The sequence below is a fragment of the Meira miltonrushii genome (genome assembly GCF_003144205.1).
Source record: "Meira miltonrushii strain MCA 3882 unplaced genomic scaffold FA14scaffold_3, whole genome shotgun sequence".
In the NCBI taxonomy this organism is placed as follows: domain Eukaryota; kingdom Fungi; phylum Basidiomycota; class Exobasidiomycetes; order Exobasidiales; family Brachybasidiaceae; genus Meira; species Meira miltonrushii.
The window spans coordinates 1,775,976-1,795,073 of NW_020289945.1; the positions used below are offsets into that span (position 1 = coordinate 1,775,976).

Here is a 19,098-nt window from a genome sequence, read left to right on the forward strand (position 1 = left end):
CCTAACTGGAAATGTCATTTTCGGGTCTTCTTTGCACATTCACAATCATCCATCTTAAGGCAAATTCAACACGAAAGGGCCAGATCAAGTCAAATCCAGATGTTAGAATCTTTTCAACCATTATTCAGGCACGGGTCTTGCAAATGTGATGGCAAGACAGGCGTCTTAGCGCCATGAAAGTGTTTCATTCATTTCAAGCATCATCACAAATATATAAAATGACCAGATCATCTTGTTTTGCTTGTCACCCCGTTTCCTGTGCAAAACATCCTTCAAGGGCCACCTCTTCAAGCTTGAGCTTGAGCACCACTGCAGCTTATACTGAACAGGCCTAGTTCGACTGAGTCATTTTGCTGGTCAAGATGAAACTCGATTTCGCTTTATATTTTACGATATTGTATTTAATAGAATGCGTCACAAGTGCTTACATACCCATACAAGATGAAGCTTTGCCTTCTAAAGCAATGCAAAGACAAGAAGACTTCGCACATTCCGTTTGGGATGAAAATGAAAGCAATCTTGATTGCATTCAGGTGCTGTCTGGATCGGATAATAACGAGAATGTGGAATTCATGGGGGGAGAAGATATGGATAATCTTTACGCCCCCTCCAACAGGAACATCCACAGATCAGAGAATCTTCACAGGAAGGACAGTCAAAGCAATTCAAATTGCCGATTCTGCAAACGTGATCCGATGAATCCATGGCAAAGAGTTAAACATCAGTACAGGAAAGCCACTCCAGCAACAAAACAGAAAGTAGCCATTGGTACAGGTGTTGGATTGGTTACTCTTGGTGCGATTGCAACGCCTGTACCAGAAAGCCCAGCCAAGCGAGATGTCAATGATGGAGAAGCACCACACGCTTTCGACCGTGAGAATATCAATGAAGCTGATTTACCCGGTATTCTCTGCACCTATGATCAAGATGATGGTCAAATGTCCAAAAGGAATCAATTTCTGCAAACTGCTGGAACGGCAGTAATGTTTGGCGGAATGGTAATCCCTCCAGCTGTGGCAAGTGTCAAAACGCATATATCCAACAGAAACAAGTCACGAGCTTCAGCAGTGCCTGTTGCTAAACGATCACTCTCGTTCAATCAAATGGAAATGGATGAAGCACGAGAGTACGAATCAAGCGATGACGAATTCCGTGAAAGGGGTGGTGGTATGGAATTCTTGAATACTGCATCCTTGGCAGGAATGGTAGGAGGAACGGTTATAATGCCAGGAATTGCAGCAGTGAAAAGTTATCAGAACAAAAGAAAGCAAGGTTTACAAAAGCGTAGCCCGTTTTTTAAACTTTTTAAAAAAGCTGTCAAAGCAATTCCAACTGCAATAAATACAGGAAAAGACATTCATGGAATCATTAAATCTCGTCGAAAGAGAAGCTTGCCAGAAGATGAATATGCGCCATTATTGGAAAAACGAGCAAGATTCAGGCTGAAGATGGGAAAAGCACTTAATCACCTCAACACTGCCGGAACAGTTGCTATGGTTGGAAGTACTGGTATAGCCGCTCATGGCGCTATTAAAGACGGTTGGAATGCAAAAAAGAATGCTGCCGCCGCTGCTGCTGCACCACCACCAAGAAAGAGAGATTTAGAGATTGATATTTTTGAAAATGGAAGAGAGATTTCGATCATCAAACGTGAACCTACACGAGGCATAAATGGAGGTAGAGCAAGAGGAAGTCGTGGTAGTCGAGGTGCACAAAAAGAGGCTGCATCAGCTGCTCGACACGAAGCAGCAGCACCAAAGATGGGCAAAATGGATAAAGCAATGGCTGGAGCAGGAGCTCTAATGAGCGTTGCTATGGTTGCAAGCTTTGCAGGGGAAGTCAAAGGTGCCGTAACAGGTCCCAAAACCCAAAAAAGAGATGAATCTGAGAAAGAGGGAGCTTTGGTCAAACGTGCGAGGTTCAATCTGGGCAAGAGTAGATCCATGCCAGCTAGAAAAACTGCACCAAAACCTGCTGCTAAACCTGCTGGCAAATCAGGTGGTGGTGGAAAAGGAATTGGCGGTAAAATAGCGGGAGCAGCAGGAGCTGCAATGAGCGCTGCTTCGGTTGCACAATTTGCTGGTGAAGCGAAAGCAGCCGTGGCCAAGCCAGCAGCGCCTCCTCAGAGAAAGAGAGCATCAAATGAGGAGGTACAATTCTTGGTGAAAAGAGGTAAAGTAGGAGGTTCACCGAGGAGTAGAACAAAACCATATAGAAGTCCTTCCAAACCGGCGTCGGCAGGTGGATCAGGCGGGGGTAAATTTGGCAAAGCTTTAGAAACTGCGGGAGCTGTCAGTATGGTGGGTGGTATGGCAACACCTTTATTGACACCAGTAGCATCAGCTGCGCAGAGTGGTTGGAGTAAAGTGAAGGGTGCGATTACGGGAAAGAAACCAGCATGATGCCTACAGTCTGTTAGATTATTTATACCTAGTGTATCATATTGCTCCGGTAGGAATGCATCTTTGTCGTCTTTAATCGATTCATGATGGTAGTCATAAGTAAAGCAGCAGCCACCAGTTTGGATTGGAGAGAAGTGCATAAGCTCGTGACATGACGCGAATTATTGGCGCAATATGCTCTGTCTGTACGCCCGCGTGTTTGTTTCTCCACTCTAAATGCAGTCGACGTGTGTGTGTGTGTGTGCCTTGAAGTGTTGTTCTCAAAAGTAACATCCAACAAAGAGTATCCATATACTGCCAAACTGCCTGCACTTTTTGGGGCGTTACGCCTTGTTTGTATTGTTTCCATTTGTGACACTTCAAAGATCTATATACATACAGATTTATACCATTACAGACTGTGCATACAATCTTGACTTTCATGTCAGAGATTGAGTAGAACAACTACAAGTGAACCACCATCAACATTAATCAAGCAGTCAAGGGCAACTCAACTCAAAAACACAGCTCCTAACCATCACACCCACCTCCAAGTCTTTTCCGCTTTTGTAACATCACTCAAGTCATACTGGCCAACATGGCTGAATCCTCAATAAGCGTCGCTGTTCGAGTTCGACCTTTTAGTGGAAAAGAAAAAGCACAATTAGCACCAACAGATACATACCAACCATTCCTGGGAGATGGAGGACTAAGTGGTGGATCACCATCAAAAAGCGCAGGAAACACCTCAATCACAAACGGAAATGGTACAGGGCCTAGTCTACGAACAAAGTATCTCCGAAACATCGTCCAGGCTGTTGACGATAAAGTTTTGATCTTTGATGCACCTGAAAACAATCCTCTCTATAAAAACTCACATGCCGGGTCGGGAACACAGAATACTTTTGCACATGGCATGCGAAAGCCAAGAGATATACGTTACGCATTCGACCGTGTTTTCGATAGCTCATGCGGTCAAGAAAAAGTATTTGAAAACACAACAAAACCCTTATTGGATGGAATTCTGAACGGTTTCAATGCAAGTGTATTCGCATACGGTGCTACAGGCTGTGGTAAAACGCATACAATCAGTGGAACACCGGAAGATCCAGGTGTGATCTTTTTGACAATGCGGGAGCTATACCAACGCATCGAAGAGAATCGAGAGGAATCTGACGTTCAAATCCGTCTATCTTATTTGGAAATTTACAACGAACAAATTCGTGACCTTTTGAGTCCTACGCCAACGCCGCCTGGACAAGGTCTAATGTTACGTGAAGATGCAACGAATAGGATCAGCGTTGTTGGCATTACTGAACATGTTCCTGAATCACCTGAACGTGTGCTCGATATGATTCAAGAAGGCAATCAACGCCGTACAATGAGCCCAACAGAAGCGAATGCAGTCAGTTCAAGAAGTCATGCCGTTTTGCAAATCAACGTTACCCAAAGACCACGTACAGCAGATACCGTGATGGAATTCACGAGTGCATCTTTGAACATTATCGATTTGGCTGGTTCAGAGCGTGCGGCTGCAACACGCAATAACGGTGCTCGAATGAAAGAAGGTGCTAACATTAACAAGAGTTTATTGGCTTTGGGTAATTGCATTAATGCTCTGTGTCAATCAGGCGGTCAGAAAGGACGTCATATTCCTTATCGTAATAGTAAGCTGACACGGTTGCTCAAATTTTCATTGGGAGGCAATTGCAAAACGGTAATGATCGTTTGCGTCAGTCCCTCAAGTGCACATTACGATGAGACATACAATACACTCAAATATGCGAATCAAGCAAAGAATATTCGTACAAAGGTTTCACGCAATATGCTCAACGTTGACCGTCATGTCGCACAATATGTGCAAGCCATTCACGAGCTCAAGGAAGAAGTTGCTCAACTTAAAGCAAAGCTTGCCGATCGAGCTACCGTCGAATCGGCTGGTGAGAAGCGTCGAAGAGTCGAAATGGCTGAAGAGGTGGAAGAAGTCAGGAAGAAGATGCGTACAAGTACTGAATCTGTCAAAGCAGTAGTATCACAAAAAGCCGTCCATGAAGCTATGTTGATGGCTGCCAACGTACGTATTGTGCCTCTGAGACAACGTCTGCAACAATTGGAAGAAGAGAATCCGGCAACAGGTACAGATTCAGCAGACGTAGAAAGCGAGAAGCAAGTCTTACGCAAGATGATTGCTCGTCAAGAAGCAATCTTAGCTGATCGAACCATGCAATCGGACGTGCAAAATCTTGCAAACAGCTTACAAATGCATCGTGGTGCCCTACTGGTGGCTTCCAATAACGTCAAATTCGATGAACATGCTACTGCTTCTGTTCGTATCGTCGGTGAAAGTATGATGACTGAATTGGAAGCACATAAGAGCAACATTATGGCAGATACGATGTCCAAACAGTTGGGTGCAGGAATGGGTATCTTGGCCGACTTTGTTTATTTAGGAGCACGCTGCACGGTGGCACTTAAAGAGACGGCGAATGAACTTGAGAAAGTGAGTGAACCGAAAGGAGATTCTTCAAGCCAGTTGATCGAACAATTACGTGCAACATCTCAAATCAACGATGAAACATTCACACGTCATATTGGTATTCATACTGCAGCTGCTGCCCAATCTCCAACAGCATTGCGTCGTTCGACAAATTTAAGAAGAACCAGAAGTTCGATTGCTGGCCATGCAAGTGGACCGATCACTGCCAATATTACGGGACCTGCTGCAAGATTGATCGCTCAAAAGCGTGCTTCGATGGTACCTCCATCAAGTGCAGCCAGCGCAATGGCTTTATCTGGCAACAATGCAACGGGACCATTGAACAACAAAACTGCCCGTCGACCATCGGTACGTCGTGTTAGCGCGGTCGGAATGAGAAGAACAAGTCAACCTTCTGGAAGAAGGGTGAGTCAAAATTCAGTCGAAACGGCCAAATTGTCTGCCTCTGTCTCAGCAGCAGGTCCACCAGTCTCGGTTGCAGAGCAACCCAAGAAAACGTTCCGTTGGGCTGATGAAGCTGGCATTGGCTCAATTGACGATAAGAAAAATGACAATGAACGACTTGCTCAGGGACCCAGTCGTGCCATTCGCACATCATTATCGACAGCCACCAATGGTCATTCTCAACCTGCTGCTGCTCTAAATGCGCCTGGTCTAGCATCAATCAGAAGGGAAATGACAAATGAAGCATCACCAAACAAAGACTTGGCAAGCTCAAGTGCCGAATGGGAAGATATGAGCAAGGATGCCTTTGAAGTTGCGCCTGTTCGTAAGCCTTTGGGATCTTCTAAGCTGGCGAATGAAAGTGTTGCATCGAAAGCGTCGTCTACAAACCCAAAGAAGCGAGATGGGATGTTCGACCGTAGCTTCCTACGTAAAAAAGAAAGCGGACAAGAGGATGCAAATGTTGCAGGAAATTCGTCTTGCTCGGACGCTATGGATACAGATGAAAGTACGGACGATCTTTTGAAAATGATTGGAAAGATTGATCGAAATGGTGGTGAAATTGCGGCTGCAGTTACTTCATCAGCTCCTCTCAGTAATTCTGTCAGAAGCAGTCCTTATCGTCGCAGAGAGAGTAGTACAAGCAGCAGTAATGTCACACCTGGTTCAGGGATCGGACCCATCCGTACCCGACCTTCACGAAGCAGTGCTGCCCATGAAGCATGATGCTAAGGGCTACAGTAGCCGATTTTACGATTCTTATTGAACTATATTTGTATATTTTTATGATCGTCTGCACGATTTCCCAGATTGTATATTACTTTGTTATTACTATTTATTTCACGACACATACAACAAGGTTACTTTATGTGAGAGAATGTGATTCACTCAAATGGACGAATGATAAGCTTTTGACCTGAAACACCATCGCGGTTCTTGTCAAGAGCTTTATTGACAGCGGATAACCCACCTTCAACGACTACAACACGATTTGCAAAGTATAGTTGTTTGGCTAGCCAACCTTGTTGACCTCCTGCCGCTTTGAAAAAGGCGGAAGCTTGAGGACGCAAATAATCCGCACTTCCCATACCCCAAACAACTTTAATGTCTACTTCTTCTGCTCCATTTTGCACGCCTTTTTTGACTTCTTCTGTAACTGCATCTTCGTATGAATATACGGTTGCAACCGTGCTTGTCTTTAATCCTGCCTTTGATGCAGCTTGAGAGCCTTTCTTGTTGGCATGTTGCAAAATTTGAACGGATTCAATGTGAGAAGATTGAATGGCAATTGAATCATAAATCATTGCAAATGCATGTCCGTTTGAAGTGGCAGCTTTGGCATAATCTTCCGCTTTGGCAGTATTACGGTCCAAAGTAACAGTAGCGCCAAGCTTTTTCAAATGATCATGATGAGCACTTGAAGAACCAGTAACGATTGTTTCGAAACCTGACAAACGTGCAAGTTGAATGGCATATTGACCAACCGAACTTGAACCTCCCAAGATTACAATGGATTTACCTTTTCCTGCTTGATCGCCACCTTTTTCCCATGGAGCGGGTGAAATGTGTAATCCTGTTTGATTATACAAGCCCACGATTGAGCAAACCGAAGCCAAACCAACGCTTGATGCTTCTTCATCTGTGATATTTGATGGTGTAAGTCCAACTAAATCGGCCGGCATTGTAACGTATTGTTGAAAAGTGCTACCATCAAGAGTTTTAATGATTCCTTGAAAGAAAACACGATCTCCAATTTTTAGATTTTTAACTTGTTTACCTGCTTGTGCAATTTCACCTGCTGCATCTGATCCTAAAATTGATGGATAAGAATCAACAAAGATTCCCCAATCACGTATCTTCCAATCCACTGGATTGATGGCAGATGCGGTGACTTTGATCAACACTTCATCATCTTTGATCGAATGTGTTTTCCAATCTTGAACTTCTAGTGGTGCACCAGCCTTGGTGAGAACGGCTGCTTTATGTTGTTGTGGTACGGTAGTCATGTTGTTTGATAGTTGTGGAGATGGAATCATGAAGGAGGGTAGAATACATCTTATCTTCTTATACTTTCTAGCCTTTCGGAGTTACAGTTATGTCCGCCAACAAATTCCTCCACTCATTAGCGTCTTAAATCCGGAAGCTGCACCCTACCATTCCACTCCCTTTAACTTCAAATGCCGTTATGTTCTATACGAATGCAATTCATTCTGTCATGAGACAAGTGCAAAAGTAACAAAGAGTATGTATAAGAAATGTTTGACTGTTTACCCTCTATCATATACCACAATGTTTTGGAAATGCCTACTAGTGTACATCTCTATTTAGAGCGTATTATCCGCTTTAATTCGAACTCTGTTGCAATAACGATGATATTTACTTGCTCACTATGATTTCCTCTCTCGGTCCAAATCTTCCGGTCCGAAACTCATAGGTAACAAAGTTCCCAAAGTTGTATTAATCACAGTAGTACGTTCGATATCCTTTTCTTTCGTCCAAGATGAATAAGGTAAGTAAATTGGCATATCAAGAGAACAAAATTCTCTCATAAATTGTCGACAAATACCACATGGCGAGCAATGATTGTCGATGTCTATTAGGAGGAGAAGCAGGGTGATCATGTCAACAAGGTAAGCGAGTCAACATCATAAGCGCGTCATCTTTTTCAGCAACACTCACCTCCAGAGATTGAAACAGCCAAGAAAGTTCCTTGTTTATGTCCTTCTGTTATGGCTTTAACGAATGCCGTTCGTTCTGCACAAATTGTTGCTCCGTATGATGCATTTTCAACGTTTGCACCAAGGATGATTTGTTTATCTTTTGTTAAAATTGCAGCTCCTACTCGGAATTTAGAATAAGGACTATAACTCAAATCGCGCGCTTTTAGTGAAGATGAGATCAACTCTTGTCGTTCGGAAGCGGTGATCGTCGTCATCCTTGCCAAATGTTGATTACGCTCTGATGGTGATCACAAAGATGAATGCCAGTCTTATCTGCCAGAGCAAACACACTGTCGTGCGAGTTGTTCAGCGCGTTTACATTCAATTCGGGGGTTAGCGGCGTGTCAACTCAGATCAACACGGGGGGAATTGGATTCAGACTCCTGACTGCAATCAATCCTTGGCTGCCGTCTTAGAAGACATTTCAAATTGTGACAGAATAGTATACAACAAGAGAGGGTATATGAATCAGCGTATCTTTTACTGTTGCTGCTGCTGTGTCATTTGAACAGCCATCGCTTGATAATATCCGGCATAATACCACGACATGGCTAGATTCTGCAGAACATCTTCTTGGCTCATCGTTTGGGTGGTTGTATTACGGCCTTGGGCAGTCGATGAAGTGGCAGCCGTCGCACCATTTGAGAACGCTTGATCATACGTTTGAGGAATTTGATCAGTCGAGCCTGCGATTCTATTTGGCGTATTCGACACAATTTCACAAGCTTCCTTCCATGCTTCATTGCCAGGAACATCTTTGGATGGTGGTGTGTCGTACTCACCGCTCAGAACTGCACCTTCAAAGTCTTCCTCTTCCTCTTCTGGCATGATTTGTGCAAGCAACTCTTTCGCTTCTCGCTTTTTTCGTATGAGCAATTCTTTTTCAGTCTCCTTTGCTATTTCAGCCGCCTGTTTAGCCTGTTGTGCCGTCTCTGATCCAACATCTGGCGAATCATGCCATAGAGAGCTTCTCTTAGAAGCAGGAGTATTTGCATCTATATCCCCTTCCTCCCTGATTCGTTTTCCATTTTTCTTATTTTGATGGGCTTTTCGCATTTCATCGAACTGTTTGTATTCGTCCATTGCGGCATCCCATGCATCGATCAAAGCGCTGTCATCCCAGATTTCAGCATGTGATAATGATTTCCCTTTTCCACTGCTTGGCTGATTCGTACCTTGCCAGGATATAGATGTTCCAACCAGACTTGTATTTCCATCCTCCTCATCTTCCTCGAGTTGCGGGCCATCTCCGACTGCTACAGCCCCGTTGGTTTTAGGGATATGTCCATTGGGCTGAGCAGATGTTTCACCCTGTGAACCTTGTCTCTTTTTCGTTGCCCAAGCCAATGCCTCTTGAATCTCGGTGCTTTTTTCAGCTGTTCCTGTTCGTTTTAGCATGTCTTTTGCATCTTCAATCTTTCCTGATCCTAGTAATTGTAACACTTTTCGATACTTTCTAGCTGCACTTGCTGTGATTGGACGACCTTCTTCTGTCCAATGATCTCGTGTTTTACCATTTGTAGGTGAACTTGCCTTGGGAAGAGTAGATGATGATGATGAAGGTTGGGGAGGCAACGTTACATTACCAGCTGATTGAAGGGCTATGTCATCGTAGGCAACTACACGACGTGCCATTTTGTGTACATCGATCCTAGTCGGTATGATTAGGAAGTGATGTAAACTTGTAAAGGATCTTTAAACGTCTTTATTTTCTCGGATGGAAAAATAAGCATTCATGCAAAAAAAAAGGCGCCGATAAAAGAAGCAGATTAAATAATCAATTACCCTTCAATCCTTGCGTGCGCGCGCCCGATCTTCCTTTTTGCTGAGCTTACTATGGAGTAATGACCCTTCCTTTGCGTCACTGTGCCGAATATGCGATTGTGTGCTTGCTTTGGCTGACGTGAGCTGCCCCTCTCAGTGTGAGACTGGATGACAATTCATGCACGGAACGCTAACGAAGCTTGAGTTTACAAAAGCAAGAAAGCAAGCCAGCTCATCATAGCTTAGGCAGGAGCAGCCGTAAAATGAACAAGCCCTCTCTCATTGTGTCATGTAGTGGAGAGCTTAAGAAGAAGCAAGAAGACCGTGCGCGCGAAACGAAACCAAATAAACGCGTCAAAAAAGAAGTGAAGGATACTGATCCGATGCATTCGTGTAGAGTTGAACAATCGTGTACGTTACGTTTGCATGATGCATTTTGAATGTCATAAAAGTCTGATTCTTCGCAAAAGGGAATAAAGGCAAGTCGAGTAGTTGTCGTGTTTTGTACCGATTCGGTGCCACTCAAAAACTGTAGTGAAGTTCCCATCTGCAGGGCGCCCATTTTCTGACCAAAGGAAAGCATACATCCGCCTGTACTTCCCCATCTAATGCAATTCATTCCATTTTACACAACTTTGCCCATTCATAGTTCTATATTCAAGAAAGAGAATCTATCAATCTTGCTTTGCATCCACCATCATTGTATAATCATTCAGCTTATATTGCCTTCTGAACATTCAGATCGGTAATTCATTCCCAGCACACACACACACGCATACACTGTCAAATAATATCACACCTTTAAGTCCGTAGACCAACAACATCCGCATCCATCCATCCATCCAGGCTCCATACACAAATATAAACTAAACACAATGGCTCCAAACGTAACAAAACCAGAGGATGATACTCCAGAATCAGCAGTTAAGGAGAACCCTCGTTCAGCCGCTCAAGAAGCCAAACAAAAGGCTGGTGAAGAAGTAAAGGATGAAGACGAAGAGGACGAGGAGGATGAAGATTTCGTGAGTGGAAATAACGATTCTGTACAGTATAAGTGGCTTCATGATTACTGATTGTTGATCCTCTCACCCCATAACAGGAGGAAGGAGACGATGACGACGAAGAGGAAGATGAAGAAGATGACGAAGAATACGAAGGTGAAGGAGGGGATGATGATGAGGAGGAGGAAGAGGAAGATGACGATGATGAAGAAGATGTAGACGAAGAAGCTGAAGCTGAAGCCGAAGAGTGAGTATTGCAAAGATGAGCACTCGAGACATCCGCAAATGTTTACTAACAAATGCTTCTCCCTCTTACCTAACCTTTCAGTGAGGACGACATAGCTGTTGAGACATCTGGAAGCAAACGCAAGGCTGGCGGAGACGGTTCCAAGTCCAGTAAGCAGCAAAAGACTGGAGATGATGATGAAGACGACGATGAGGAGGAGGAAGAAGAAGAAGAAGAGGAAGAAGATGACGAATAGACGTGCTACTCTCCTTTCCTGTGGATACGGTGCCTATTTCGTTGCTTCAACTTTTCGCTGAATCATCTGTATAATACTGGATTCAACACTCTGTCCTCATCGAACAGTTCCTTCTTTCATATATTCTACAACATCTAGCGTTCGCTCTTATGCGAACATATGCTCTTTCATACTTTTACATCACAAATGCTACTAATGGGAATGCGGAAGGAAATATTTACCAGCATCTACCGAAGCTCGAGCGAGTGTGAAATAACGAGAATTGATATGAAACTCACTTCAGTTGTTCGCCATCAGCATTTCCCCAGACGTTGATCGATGATATGCCCGTGCGCAATGCATGGCAGCGAGGATTAATCTTAAAGATCGTCAATCTTTGCGCTACACGTGAATTTTAGCTCTTTCTTAAGAAAGTTAATTGAGAATGAATGCATTTCAACATTTCACCTTCTCATCATATCATACTGAAAACACTTCATCTTTGTGATCTTTGATACGATGGCTGAAGGAAAAGGAAAGGCTAGACAGCAGAACGAAGGGATCGACAGTACTGAAAAGAGAACAGAGAATGGCGAAGATCAAAATCGGACTACTTCCCAATCCGAAGACACAACCACAACATACGCACAACCTGTTAAACCGATAACGATGTGGCAAGCTCCCCAATCTTTATTACATCCAACAGCACCACCACTTAAACAAGTTTCACAAGAACGTAAAGAAACGTATTTTAGACGGGTTGCAATGCCTGAACGATATGAAGGTCCACCTCCGGCAAGATGGCAAAGGAGAATGCAAGTTGCCGGTGGAATATTTAGTGCTGTTGTGGGCGTTTATATCGTTTTATTTCATGATTATGGACCAAGAGAACATGTATTTTCACCAGTGAGTAGCCGCCATAAGATCTGCAACCTGTTCGTAATTTAAAGTTGACTGACTCTACTTCCCCCCACAACAGATCCGCAGACTTGTCGGAACGAAATCATTCAGCGTCTTTCAATTATCCGATGAAGAGAAAGTATGGGCTCAACAGAGACGAGCATCGCAAAGCAACAATACAGACGGAACAAAAAGAATGGTTTAAAGCAGGAATTTGCAGTCATATTCATTCACACTTGTATTTTTAATTCTTAGAACATTGCCTTTTTTTTCAATAATTTTTGACAAAAAGCAATAGCATTTGTACAACGGCAAAATCGGATCAGTATTAGAGCGACAAATAGTAAGCACGAAACCGCAGATAGGGGAAGCAAAAAAAAGGTATATGAAATCTTGGCATGGGTATGAGAATCTGTACGGGTCTAGAGAACGTAGGGAATGACCGCTTTCCGTTGGCTTGGATAACGTCCGCCCTTGTTATCGCCTTCAACGCCAAATTTGGTGTGGTACCATTGGTGACCTCGAACGGCACGAGGCAACATAGAAGCAATTTCGACCAAAACGAACAGAACAGGAGCCGAGGCAGTCAAAAGTGCGATCCTTCCCATCAAAGTTAGAGGGACGGCATTGGCTGACAAGGGCGATAAAGGTGTTTGAGAAATTGCCGCTAAAGCAAACGAAGCCCATTCAAACCATTCTGAGAAATAATTCGGAAAACTGATCAACGAATACAATCCACCTTGAGGGATCTCGTACCTTTGACCTGTTGAAGAGGTGTCGTTCGAGTCCAACTTTTCGCTGCTCGATCCATTTGCTTCTGCTTTGTGAATGTTGCTACGAGTTCCTTCGGCAGGGCCACCTCCACGTTTCTCTGGACGGCGAAGGTTGAATAGAATTTCATCGTGATACACATTTGATGCGAATCCGATTGCCCAGCCTAGCACACCCAAGATGAACAAAGGATGCATCAAAGTAGAGGTACCCGCCGGCAACAAGCCAGGTTGAGCAATTGGCACGATTGACTTATTGTCCAGACCGGGTGATGCAACTTTTGAACGAGGTAAGATGCCAGCGAACCAACTTGCAGTCTTGACTGATTTGATTGCTGCCTTGCTGGACAATAGGGATGTAGGCACAAGTAGCGAAGGAGAACGGCCCCCAATCCATGATCCCATTGTGAAGCCATTGGTTACGCTGAACATGAAAGCGGATGAGATGACCATGATATGCGATGGACTACGTGGAGGTCCAAAGATTGGTTGTAAGATGGCTCGATGTGTGTAATGGATCACAAACAAGGATGCTAAAATGAGATTAGCAGCAGGCAATTGTTTTAAATGATCAAAGCTAGGATTGATTAGCTTTCTCAAAAGGTCAGAAGCATTGCTGGCATGATAATCATGTGAGAGTTGATCAGGAGTTGAAAGTGCCAAAATGAAAACGAGAGGAGCGGGCAATTCCATAAATGAGAACGCCAGTCTACCGGGAAAGTTTAATTTGCTATCTTTCCATGAGAATCTACCAAAAGGTGCATCAAAGATCATCAAAACGGGCGGCAAGAATAGGATCGTTTTGAGTAAAGCACCACAGGCAAGATAGACTGAAGCAGGAGTCCATCCGTTCAAGCCTGGGACACCGCCTGCTCCAAATAGTGCCACTGAGATTGCATCTGAGATTGCTTTGATAGCCATCTTGCTGCGTATTGTTGTGATGGTGGTAGTGCAATTGTTTGAAGTTGATGTCAAATTGTATGCAAGTCTCCACACACCTTTCAAACGCTGCTTATTTTAGCGTGGGCTATATTTGTATGAATTGACGCATTCGAACGTCAGCCAGCGTTTGCCAATGGCTGATGGGGGAAAGTGGCCTTTCGCCTCTTTTCGCGCGTTCGAGTGCGGGCGGTCAAAAGACAGACAGACACACATTGACACCCACGTGTAGACTCTATGGGAATTCAAGTAAAGTTTTTTAAGAGAAAAACATTATGACAGGCACTGGAGCAGCGTAATATTTTGGTCTGAGTTAAAAAAAAGTTCAAAAAACGCACGCGCCATCCACACTTCTTCTTCTTGAAAAATTCGTGGATGCAAAAATTGATGAATGGATGAGATTCGTCTTTCCGCTCCAGACAACCATACCCATTTCTATTCAGTTAGTCACCTACATTCGCAAAAATGGAAGCATACGAATTTGACCCAGCCGTTCAAGATAAGCTTGACAAACACGAGAAAAAAGTCGAAGCCGTTCAAGCTGATATCATCAAATATTCCATCGAAAAGCAACAACCTCTATTCGATGAACGTGATGAAATTATTAACAGCGTTGAAAAGTTCTGGCCTAAAACATTGATGAACTCACAAGGACTTGCTGTTTTCATCGATGATGAAGATCGTGAAGCTTTAAATAGCTTAAAGGCAATCCGTGTCGATCGGGACTCAAAAGATCCACGTTCAGTCACAATCCACTTTGATTTCAACGACAACGAATACTTTTCCGATAAAACATTGTCAAAGAAGTTCGTTCCCGCAAAAGATGCTGAACCTCTTGGCTCTGATGATTATGACTTTGCTGAAACATCAGAAACAACAAAGACCACAATCCACTGGAAGAGTGATGAAAAGAACTTGAGCAAGAAGAACCCTTCTAAGATCAACATCGAAAATGGAAACGAAGCAGACGATGAAGCATCTATTCTCGCTCCTGGAAGTTTCTTCTCAACCTTCTTCGAAGCTACAACCGAACCAGTGGCTCACATTGGTGATAGACTTATCAACGATCTATACCCTCGTGCATTAGAGTATTACACAGGAGATGCAATCGACATTGATGATATGTTCGATGATGATGATGAATTTGATGAGGAATTTGACGAAGAAGATGATGACGATGATGACAAGGAGATCGATTTGGAAGAGGAAGATGATCAACCACCAGCCAAGAAAAACAAGAAATAAGCTTTTTCGGCTTAGGATATAGCGTGGAATTTTGTACCTGACCAATTTAACTTGTCATTGTCTCATTTTGTCTTTAACCGCTAATACATTATATTGTTTTCTGTTATAAAATTCTACCTTTCAGATGACTGATTTCATAGATTGAGAAAGGTGTGATGTCGTGTGCTTCATTGTCGCGTTTTTAGAGTAAAGTGACAGAAAACTGCAAGATTCACGCTAAGCAAAGGAACAATTTTAAGTTTTACTTTAGGAAGAATCAATACTCCCTCTCTTACAACCAACTATTCTACAATAATCACTAAAATGGCCACCAAGTCATCACCCCAATCGATCGAGGTACATGCACCCGTGGATATGCATGTTCACGTTCGACAAGGTGAAATGGCATCTCTGGTCGTGCCTCACGTAGAACAAGGCGGGATGACACTGGCATACGTTATGCCGAATACCGTTCCGCCTCTCACCTCGGTTGATCAATGTTTGGCATATTTGGACGAATTGGAAAAGTATACTTCTTCGAATGTTGAATTGGTAGGAACGCTTTATTTGCATCCTTCTCTCACGAGAGAAGAGATTGCCAAAGCAGCAGCTACCAAACATCCTCGATCGGGCAGAAGAAGAATTATGGGCGTAAAGAGTTATCCTCGAGGTGTGACGACAAATAGCGAAGGTGGAATCGAGAGTTATGAAGCATACTACGAAGTTTTTGATGAAATGCAAAAACACGATATGGTTTTGAACTTGCATGGAGAAGTTCCAAGTAATGAAGAGAACAATATCACAGTCATGACAGCAGAAGCTGCTTTCTTGCAACATCTACATAGCCTTCACGCTCGCTTCCCTAACCTTCGAATCGTTTTGGAACATGCAACAACCGAAGCTGCGGTAGAAGCAGTAAAGAAATGCGGAGAAACGGTAGCATGCACAATCACACCACATCATTTAGAATTAATCGTTGATGATTGGGCGGGAAAACCATTACATTTTTGCAAACCGGTCGCAAAAACGTACAATGATCGAAAAGCTTTACGAAAAGTAATCGCAGAAGGACATGCAAGATTCTTTTTGGGTTCGGATTCGGCTCCTCATCCGGTCACTTCAAAGCTCCCATCTGCATCTACTCATGGATCTTCACATGCTGCACTGAATTGCGGTTGTGCGGCTGGGGTTTATACATCGGCTATCCTTTTGCCTTTATGTGCAAGTTTGCTTGATTCTTTTGGTGCTTTGGACAGGTTGTCTTCGTATGTTTCTGATAATGCTCGTCGGTTTTACAAATTTGACGGTCTAAATAGGAAAGTCACTTTACATAAAGTTGATTCATCCTCGCAAGACCAGCGGGCTATAGTACCAGGAAGTTATACATTAGATGCACATGCACAAATCAAAGATGGCGAAAAAGGCAAGATTCAAGTCGTACCATTCTGGTCAGGCAAGCAATTAGGGTGGATAATTGCCTAAATGAATCTGCACAAAAGCCCTTATAGGAATACCGTTGTATTTGATAGAATTGCATGTTTGAATCTTACAGTGTACACTTTTTTTTGGCCAAATGAAGCTTGTGATGATGAGAGTTAGGATGCCTTTTTTGATCAGTCGTAGGGTATCAAAGGATGAATGAGAGTGTGCGTATGTGCCAACGATTACCTTGCACTGGAAGGGCTACGAGCGCACAGCCATCGCAAAGTGACGTCAATATTCACTTGTCTCTTACTGCTAATAGAATAACAAGATACCTCTCGATTAGAGATTGTCTCCAGACGCCTATTCAAGGAAAGGGGTTATCTGTCAGCAATCAATGCCCAGACCATGGTGTCATCCACTTCTTACTCACATTACCCTGATCACCTCTTCCGCGCTCACTGCTCCCTTTACGTCATTCTTTGTTGCTAAGACTAGTAGAGGAATACCAGCCAATTGCGGTCTTGTCATAAGTGAATGCAGCTCATCAGTTGCAACTAGCCATGGATTAGTCGGTTGATCTTGTGCTGCTGCTCCTTTATTCGAGCTTGAATCTTGACTTGTCTTTGCTCCTTCCGAATAAGGCAATGGAATGGCCGAATCCACGACAAACAAGATTGCCGAAACACCTCTACAATACCTTTCCCACATAGATCTAAATCTAGGTTGACCACCAATATCCCATACTTTGATTGCAACATTTCCACTTTTGACTTTACGCATATTAAATCCAACAGTTGGAACCATTTCATCGCTAAATTGTCCGATCGCAAGTAAGTTGACTAGAGAAGTCTTTCCGGCAGATTGTAATCCCAACACGCATATCTCCAAATGTTTTTGAAAGAATATCGAATAAAGCCATGAGATCAGAGGAGATAAGAATGGGATTTGCAGAGATGCCATATTTGCCCCCCAAAAGGTGGTGATGATGTGATGGTTGTGGGTGATCGCGTGTAATTCTCATACGAGATCTTGCTTGCTTGCTTGCATGCAGGCACAAATTGATTCTAGAGCTTGAGGCTGTAATTGTATTCAATTCACCGAAAAATGCGGGTGAAGTGTCCTTAGGAAAAAGGGGGGGCCAAACTCAAACACACACCACTCTAGGCGGCGCGTCAAGTTTACACTGCGTGTGCTTGATCGGTTGACAAATGTGGAGTATAAAGGCTGATGATGAACAGTAACAAAGAGATGACTATTCATCTTATTATACTCATAGGGGAAGAAGAATTAATGTATGAAGACAAGCTATAAAGAATCACACAGGACCCTTTTGATGTTACACAATACGCCGACTCGCAGCAAGGGTATACCAATTAACACAGCTAGAAATACAGTAGAATACAAAAGAATTCGGCAGGTGGTCTAACGTCAAGCTATTCCACGAGGTCCCAAACCCTGCATGAGCATATTCAAAGTACTATGCAATCTCACTTCTTCATTCTTGGACGTTTGCAATCCGTTCAACGTCTCATCCAAAGAATTCAAAGCCTGTCTAGCTGCATTCCTCCTTTGCTCTTCCAGCTCAACACTTTTTTGCAGTTTGATTCTCTCTTCTGCAATTTCTTGTTCTAGCATTTCCCATTCTTCTTCCATTTCCGTTAGCCTTTGTCGTCTTTGTGGAATCTCTGGTGCTCGTAGGGTTGTATTCAAGTCCATATTCGAACGCCATGCGTCTTTGTACAAGGTTGATGTGGCTACACCTCTCTGTCTGGCTTCTTCGTTCCTTCTATCTGCTTCTTGTGTAAGATATTCTAGCTCTGCCAATCTGTCGCGTAAGGTATAGCTGTCCACCAGACGATCTTTTTCCATCTGAGTTGAGGAAAGGGGTGGTATTGAGTCAGTATATGCACATGTGAAATCGACCTAGTGGCATGATCGCTGCTTTTTACTCACCTTTATGGCATCTTTCAAGTGAAAGACAAATTGCTTGCGGGCGCTATCCAACAAATTTGCATCTAGATGGGGTAATGCAGTCTGAAAGTTCTTGTTCGTTGCTCTTTCATCAATCAGTTCCAGGAATTTATCGAGAGCGTCATTAAAGCGATGAATGCGAATGTCATGAGAGTTATCGTATGATGATTTTGAAGCTAGCATGATTAATATTTTGAGGATGTATTGCAATGTATGGGTTGGATGTTTGGTGTTGTGATGGTGTTGATCTCTCTAGCTTGAGCGTGTGATGCACACTTCCTTTTTGACTTTTTTTGGGCCACGCGTGCTAGATCGCGTCAAAGCGCGTACACGAAACACCATCTCTTTACACGCTTAATAAAAATGAGATAGAGCACAAAATCAGTATACGCGCCGCGCTACACGACCTTCCAATAGATGGTTATTCAATTTTATTCATATACTCCTTCCCTGCCTGAAGTTAAAAACAAGCGTGTAGATTGTATTGAAGATGCCAATTAACTCAATCCAAAAGGCAGCAAGCAGAACATGCAAGCAAAGGCAGAACAAAGGCAGAAAGATGATTGAATGCATAGATGAAGTGCATTTATCCTATTCACCA

General features: G+C 43.3%; 12 protein-coding genes across 12 annotated transcripts; 6 read left to right on the forward strand and 6 right to left on the reverse strand.

Moving 5' to 3' along the window:
• Positions 1–362: 362 nt before the first annotated feature.
• On the forward strand, positions 363–2,402 carry FA14DRAFT_180526 (uncharacterized protein; the record flags this gene model as incomplete). Its single annotated transcript, XM_025501013.1, has 1 exon — positions 363–2,402. One exon carries the CDS (start codon positions 363–365, stop codon positions 2,400–2,402), a length of 2,040 nt encoding a protein of 679 aa, XP_025354191.1.
• A 444-nt stretch (positions 2,403–2,846) lies between these two features.
• Positions 2,847–6,131, forward strand: FA14DRAFT_161520 (kinesin-domain-containing protein). Its single transcript, XM_025499156.1, has one exon. The coding sequence runs from the start codon at positions 2,980–2,982 to the stop codon at positions 6,046–6,048; it is 3,069 nt and encodes a 1,022-aa protein (XP_025354192.1). The 5' UTR covers positions 2,847–2,979; the 3' UTR covers positions 6,049–6,131.
• Positions 6,098–7,355, reverse strand: FA14DRAFT_136326 (GroES-like protein). Its single transcript, XM_025497019.1, has one exon. The coding sequence runs from the start codon at positions 7,326–7,328 to the stop codon at positions 6,207–6,209; it is 1,122 nt and encodes a 373-aa protein (XP_025354193.1). The 5' UTR covers positions 7,329–7,355; the 3' UTR covers positions 6,098–6,206.
• Positions 7,356–7,564: 209 nt separating this feature from the next.
• FA14DRAFT_161522 (cytidine deaminase) lies at positions 7,565–8,309 on the reverse strand. Its single transcript, XM_025499157.1, has 2 exons — positions 8,002–8,309; positions 7,565–7,915 (listed from the first exon to the last, which is right to left on the reverse strand). The coding sequence occupies exons 1-2, from the start codon at positions 8,255–8,257 to the stop codon at positions 7,710–7,712; spliced, it is 462 nt and encodes a 153-aa protein (XP_025354194.1). The 5' UTR covers positions 8,258–8,309; the 3' UTR covers positions 7,565–7,709.
• Positions 8,310–8,419: 110 nt separating this feature from the next.
• FA14DRAFT_191005 (uncharacterized protein) lies at positions 8,420–9,829 on the reverse strand. The gene has a single exon (XM_025501836.1). It carries the CDS (start codon positions 9,675–9,677, stop codon positions 8,523–8,525), a length of 1,155 nt encoding a protein of 384 aa, XP_025354195.1. The 5' UTR covers positions 9,678–9,829; the 3' UTR covers positions 8,420–8,522.
• Positions 9,830–10,497: 668 nt separating this feature from the next.
• On the forward strand, positions 10,498–11,513 carry FA14DRAFT_161523 (uncharacterized protein). The gene is made up of 3 exons (XM_025499158.1): positions 10,498–10,828; positions 10,906–11,054; positions 11,136–11,513. The coding sequence occupies exons 1-3, from the start codon at positions 10,682–10,684 to the stop codon at positions 11,287–11,289; spliced, it is 450 nt and encodes a 149-aa protein (XP_025354196.1). The 5' UTR covers positions 10,498–10,681; the 3' UTR covers positions 11,290–11,513.
• A 274-nt stretch (positions 11,514–11,787) lies between these two features.
• On the forward strand, positions 11,788–12,373 carry FA14DRAFT_180532 (uncharacterized protein; the record flags this gene model as incomplete). Its single annotated transcript, XM_025501014.1, has 2 exons — positions 11,788–12,174; positions 12,248–12,373. 2 exons carry the CDS (start codon positions 11,788–11,790, stop codon positions 12,371–12,373), a joined length of 513 nt encoding a protein of 170 aa, XP_025354197.1.
• Positions 12,374–12,426: 53 nt separating this feature from the next.
• FA14DRAFT_161525 (uncharacterized protein) lies at positions 12,427–13,992 on the reverse strand. Its single transcript, XM_025499159.1, has one exon. The coding sequence runs from the start codon at positions 13,857–13,859 to the stop codon at positions 12,591–12,593; it is 1,269 nt and encodes a 422-aa protein (XP_025354198.1). The 5' UTR covers positions 13,860–13,992; the 3' UTR covers positions 12,427–12,590.
• A 295-nt stretch (positions 13,993–14,287) lies between these two features.
• FA14DRAFT_161526 (uncharacterized protein) lies at positions 14,288–15,233 on the forward strand. The gene has a single exon (XM_025499160.1). The coding sequence runs from the start codon at positions 14,343–14,345 to the stop codon at positions 15,120–15,122; it is 780 nt and encodes a 259-aa protein (XP_025354199.1). The 5' UTR covers positions 14,288–14,342; the 3' UTR covers positions 15,123–15,233.
• A 160-nt stretch (positions 15,234–15,393) lies between these two features.
• FA14DRAFT_66165 (Dihydroorotase) lies at positions 15,394–16,892 on the forward strand. Its single transcript, XM_025502663.1, has one exon. The coding sequence runs from the start codon at positions 15,426–15,428 to the stop codon at positions 16,581–16,583; it is 1,158 nt and encodes a 385-aa protein (XP_025354200.1). The 5' UTR covers positions 15,394–15,425; the 3' UTR covers positions 16,584–16,892.
• On the reverse strand, positions 16,766–17,486 carry FA14DRAFT_125230 (P-loop containing nucleoside triphosphate hydrolase protein; the record flags this gene model as incomplete). Its single annotated transcript, XM_025496690.1, has 3 exons — positions 16,766–16,886; positions 16,957–17,104; positions 17,144–17,486. 3 exons carry the CDS (start codon positions 17,484–17,486, stop codon positions 16,766–16,768), a joined length of 612 nt encoding a protein of 203 aa, XP_025354201.1.
• A 386-nt stretch (positions 17,487–17,872) lies between these two features.
• FA14DRAFT_173641 (uncharacterized protein) lies at positions 17,873–18,732 on the reverse strand. Its single transcript, XM_025500492.1, has 2 exons — positions 18,480–18,732; positions 17,873–18,395 (listed from the first exon to the last, which is right to left on the reverse strand). Exons 1-2 carry the CDS (start codon positions 18,678–18,680, stop codon positions 17,955–17,957), a joined length of 642 nt encoding a protein of 213 aa, XP_025354202.1. The 5' UTR covers positions 18,681–18,732; the 3' UTR covers positions 17,873–17,954.
• Between the last annotated feature and the right edge of the window lie 366 nt (positions 18,733–19,098).

Coding starts and splice junctions, on each gene's coding strand:
- FA14DRAFT_161522 (XM_025499157.1), bottom strand. CDS start 8,257: ATGACGACGATCACCGCTTCCGAACGACAAGAGTTGATCTCATCTTCA. Junction 7,916..8,001: donor GGCTGTTTCAATCTCTGGAG/GTGAGTGTTGCT, acceptor TCCTCCTAATAG/ACATCGACAATCATTGCTCG.
- FA14DRAFT_161525 (XM_025499159.1), bottom strand. CDS start 13,859: ATGGCTATCAAAGCAATCTCAGATGCAATCTCAGTGGCACTATTTGGA.
- FA14DRAFT_173641 (XM_025500492.1), bottom strand. CDS start 18,680: ATGCTAGCTTCAAAATCATCATACGATAACTCTCATGACATTCGCATT. Junction 18,396..18,479: donor ACTTGAAAGATGCCATAAAG/GTGAGTAAAAAG, acceptor TCCTCAACTCAG/ATGGAAAAAGATCGTCTGGT.
- FA14DRAFT_136326 (XM_025497019.1), bottom strand. CDS start 7,328: ATGACTACCGTACCACAACAACATAAAGCAGCCGTTCTCACCAAGGCT.
- FA14DRAFT_161520 (XM_025499156.1), top strand. CDS start 2,980: ATGGCTGAATCCTCAATAAGCGTCGCTGTTCGAGTTCGACCTTTTAGT.
- FA14DRAFT_161523 (XM_025499158.1), top strand. CDS start 10,682: ATGGCTCCAAACGTAACAAAACCAGAGGATGATACTCCAGAATCAGCA. Junction 10,829..10,905: donor ACGAGGAGGATGAAGATTTC/GTGAGTGGAAAT, acceptor ACCCCATAACAG/GAGGAAGGAGACGATGACGA. Junction 11,055..11,135: donor GCTGAAGCTGAAGCCGAAGA/GTGAGTATTGCA, acceptor CTAACCTTTCAG/TGAGGACGACATAGCTGTTG.
- FA14DRAFT_66165 (XM_025502663.1), top strand. CDS start 15,426: ATGGCCACCAAGTCATCACCCCAATCGATCGAGGTACATGCACCCGTG.
- FA14DRAFT_161526 (XM_025499160.1), top strand. CDS start 14,343: ATGGAAGCATACGAATTTGACCCAGCCGTTCAAGATAAGCTTGACAAA.
- FA14DRAFT_191005 (XM_025501836.1), bottom strand. CDS start 9,677: ATGGCACGTCGTGTAGTTGCCTACGATGACATAGCCCTTCAATCAGCT.